Source organism: Adiantum capillus-veneris, chromosome 20 (genome assembly GCF_014529385.1).
Source record: "Adiantum capillus-veneris isolate H3 chromosome 20, ASM1452938v2, whole genome shotgun sequence".
Lineage (NCBI taxonomy): Eukaryota > Viridiplantae > Streptophyta > Polypodiopsida > Polypodiales > Pteridaceae > Adiantum > Adiantum capillus-veneris.
This window is the reverse complement of record NC_140950.1, coordinates 99,166,496-99,168,939: the sequence shown is the minus strand read 5'-3', so window position 1 is coordinate 99,168,939 and position 2,444 is coordinate 99,166,496. Positions and strand designations below refer to the sequence as shown.

Here is a 2,444-nt window from a genome sequence, read left to right as displayed (position 1 = left end):
CTAATGGAAGGAGGCATAAACTTGTACATGAGATATTGCACGTGGTGGAATAAGCTACCAAAACCCTCAAGTCTATGTTGCAAAGAAAGCAAGCACACCATTGTGTAGGATTGGGACGCTGGCCTCTACAACACCTCATACCAACACAAAGAAAAGAAGATGAAGAGAATAGATTTCTCAAGCGAATATGAGCTAATCTTCACTCACAAATTTAGTCTCTCTCTCTCTCTCTCTCTCTCTCTCTCTCTCTCTCACACACACACACGCACGCACGCACGCACGCACGCACACACACACACACACACACATGAGATAGTCACAGAAGTTCACAATACTCCATGTTATTGACAAGAAAGAGCTTGCAAAATTACACGTGAAGAGAGAGCCAACGTGCCACAAGTTGCAGTAGGTAGACTAAAGAGGTAAGGCTATGGTCACACGGGGCTTTTAGTTATCAACTATAGATAACCATGCCAACTATGCCCAGACAAAGCATTAGATGAATAACTAAACCTCTTGCATGGTCACGCAAGGCTCCCAACTATGTCTTGCATTTCCCAACTATGCCAAAGTTGGCTGAGCTACAAAAGGTAGGCATAGTTATTCATTTAATGCTCCTTTTGAAGAATAAGGCTTAGTTATTTATTCAAATAACTGATAGCTAAGCCTCGTGTGACCATAGCCTAAGCATTCGAAAACGTGAGCATGACAAAGGCAAACAACAAAAAAACACGCTGACGGAAGGAGATGTACAAGAGAGATTGGGGGGCAGTGTCGCATCGTCAGACGCAGGAGCAGGCTGCACGCAGAAACGAAGAAATTGTTAGTTAGAGAGCGAGAGAGAGAGAGAGAGAGAGAGAGAGAGAGAGAGACCGTACAAGTGCAAACGTTGCCGCCCAAAATAGCGGCGCATATTGGCGTGCGGCCAGGAAGGCAGCCTCTGGAGATGACGGTGCAGGTACCAGGCTGCCCGAAAATACCAGTTCTCACGCACGCGCAGTAGCCTGTGTAGCCGAAGAGCGACCCGGCAGGAGGCGGTGGCTGAGCACCCGTGGGAACCGCAGCCATCATCACCACCATGAGCACCACTGCCAACCTCGCTACGCTGCTGCTGCTTCTCAAGGCCATTCTTAATCAGAATAAATTAAGGGACTCACTCACTCACTCACTCTCACCACCTTCTTCTAAGCTTAATTAACAGCCGGCGCCCTTCTTATAATACGAGCCTTCTCTTCCTTTATATACGTTGCGGCATCTCCACCAACCTCGTCAACCTACCTTTATTTCAGTTTGTGTCGCCACGCGGGGTCGTCGACTCGCCTCATCCAAAACAAAAGCCACAAACGCAGACATTGACTTGCGGCTTCGGTTCCTTTGGCCTACATCAGTCCTTAGGCCCATATCACACGTGACCTTACTTTGGCAGTTGCCTATTGCAGTTCGCCACAGTTAGAGGATGGACACAACAAAAAAACTAGTTTTGCTTGGTAGGCATTGCTATAGATTGTTTTCGGAAACATTATGTTTAATGCGATTTAATAGAGCCTTAACCAATTCAAAATGCCGCGAACTGTAAAAATCGAAGTGCATTACTGACCTGGCAATCGCGTATGGTTGTCATTTAAGAGTGCAAGGCAGAAAATGGTATTTATATTCAGATACATGAAAACAATGTGAATAGTTAAACATTTCGTCTTGTAATGAGGCTCGGAGCGAAAACGCAAAACATATAGTGCACGCCACATAAAAGAGCCATACAAAAGTATGGTGCAGAGTTGGCAATGTGGTCCCCCCAAAAACTTATAAGGAATGAAATTCCTGTGGTGCCCCGTAAACTTTATGTGTTGTCGACGCAAACACATAGGCATGGAGGTTTGGATGTAGATAACTAACCTTGTGATTTCATCACAAAGGAGGCATGCTTGCCTATCTGAAACTTCCACTCATGTCTTACACCATGCAGTTCCTAAGTGAGATGTCTCTCTCCTACTTTTGGCTACGGATCTTCTCACAGACTATTCAGATCTGTTGGGATGAAATCAAGCATGGTCACTTCCACCATGTAGGTCGAAGTGACCCGCATGGACGATCGCCTCACTTTTTCATGGGCCACCAGTGACTCTCTCGATATGTATTGTCATAATTGCATGTGGACGTATTAGTAGAGCATTGCAATTGCCAGTGAGAGACGTATGCATGCGGACATATCAGTAGAGCATTGCAAATTGCAAGTAAGAGGTGCCATGTGAGGGCCATGCCTGGGGACCACCGGTTGCACCATCTCCACATCGATGCACAGTGATCTCCGACACCCCCACTTGAGACCGACACCAAGATAGGACTCCTCCTACTCTTCGATGCCAACTCAAGGGGGTGATAACATTCAATTTCTCTCATATGGATCCCTTAGCCCCGAGAACCTTTGCTTACCGATGAAACTTACC

General features: G+C 46.3%; 1 protein-coding gene across 1 annotated transcript; it reads right to left on the bottom strand.

Moving 5' to 3' along the window:
• Positions 1 to 323: 323 nt before the first annotated feature.
• Positions 324 to 1,207, bottom strand: LOC147432979 (uncharacterized). Its single transcript, XM_086491685.1, has 2 exons — positions 879 to 1,207; positions 324 to 799 (listed from the first exon to the last, which is right to left on the bottom strand). The coding sequence occupies exons 1-2, from the start codon at positions 1,126 to 1,128 to the stop codon at positions 783 to 785; spliced, it is 267 nt and encodes an 88-aa protein (XP_086347811.1). The 5' UTR covers positions 1,129 to 1,207; the 3' UTR covers positions 324 to 782.
• Between the last annotated feature and the right edge of the window lie 1,237 nt (positions 1,208 to 2,444).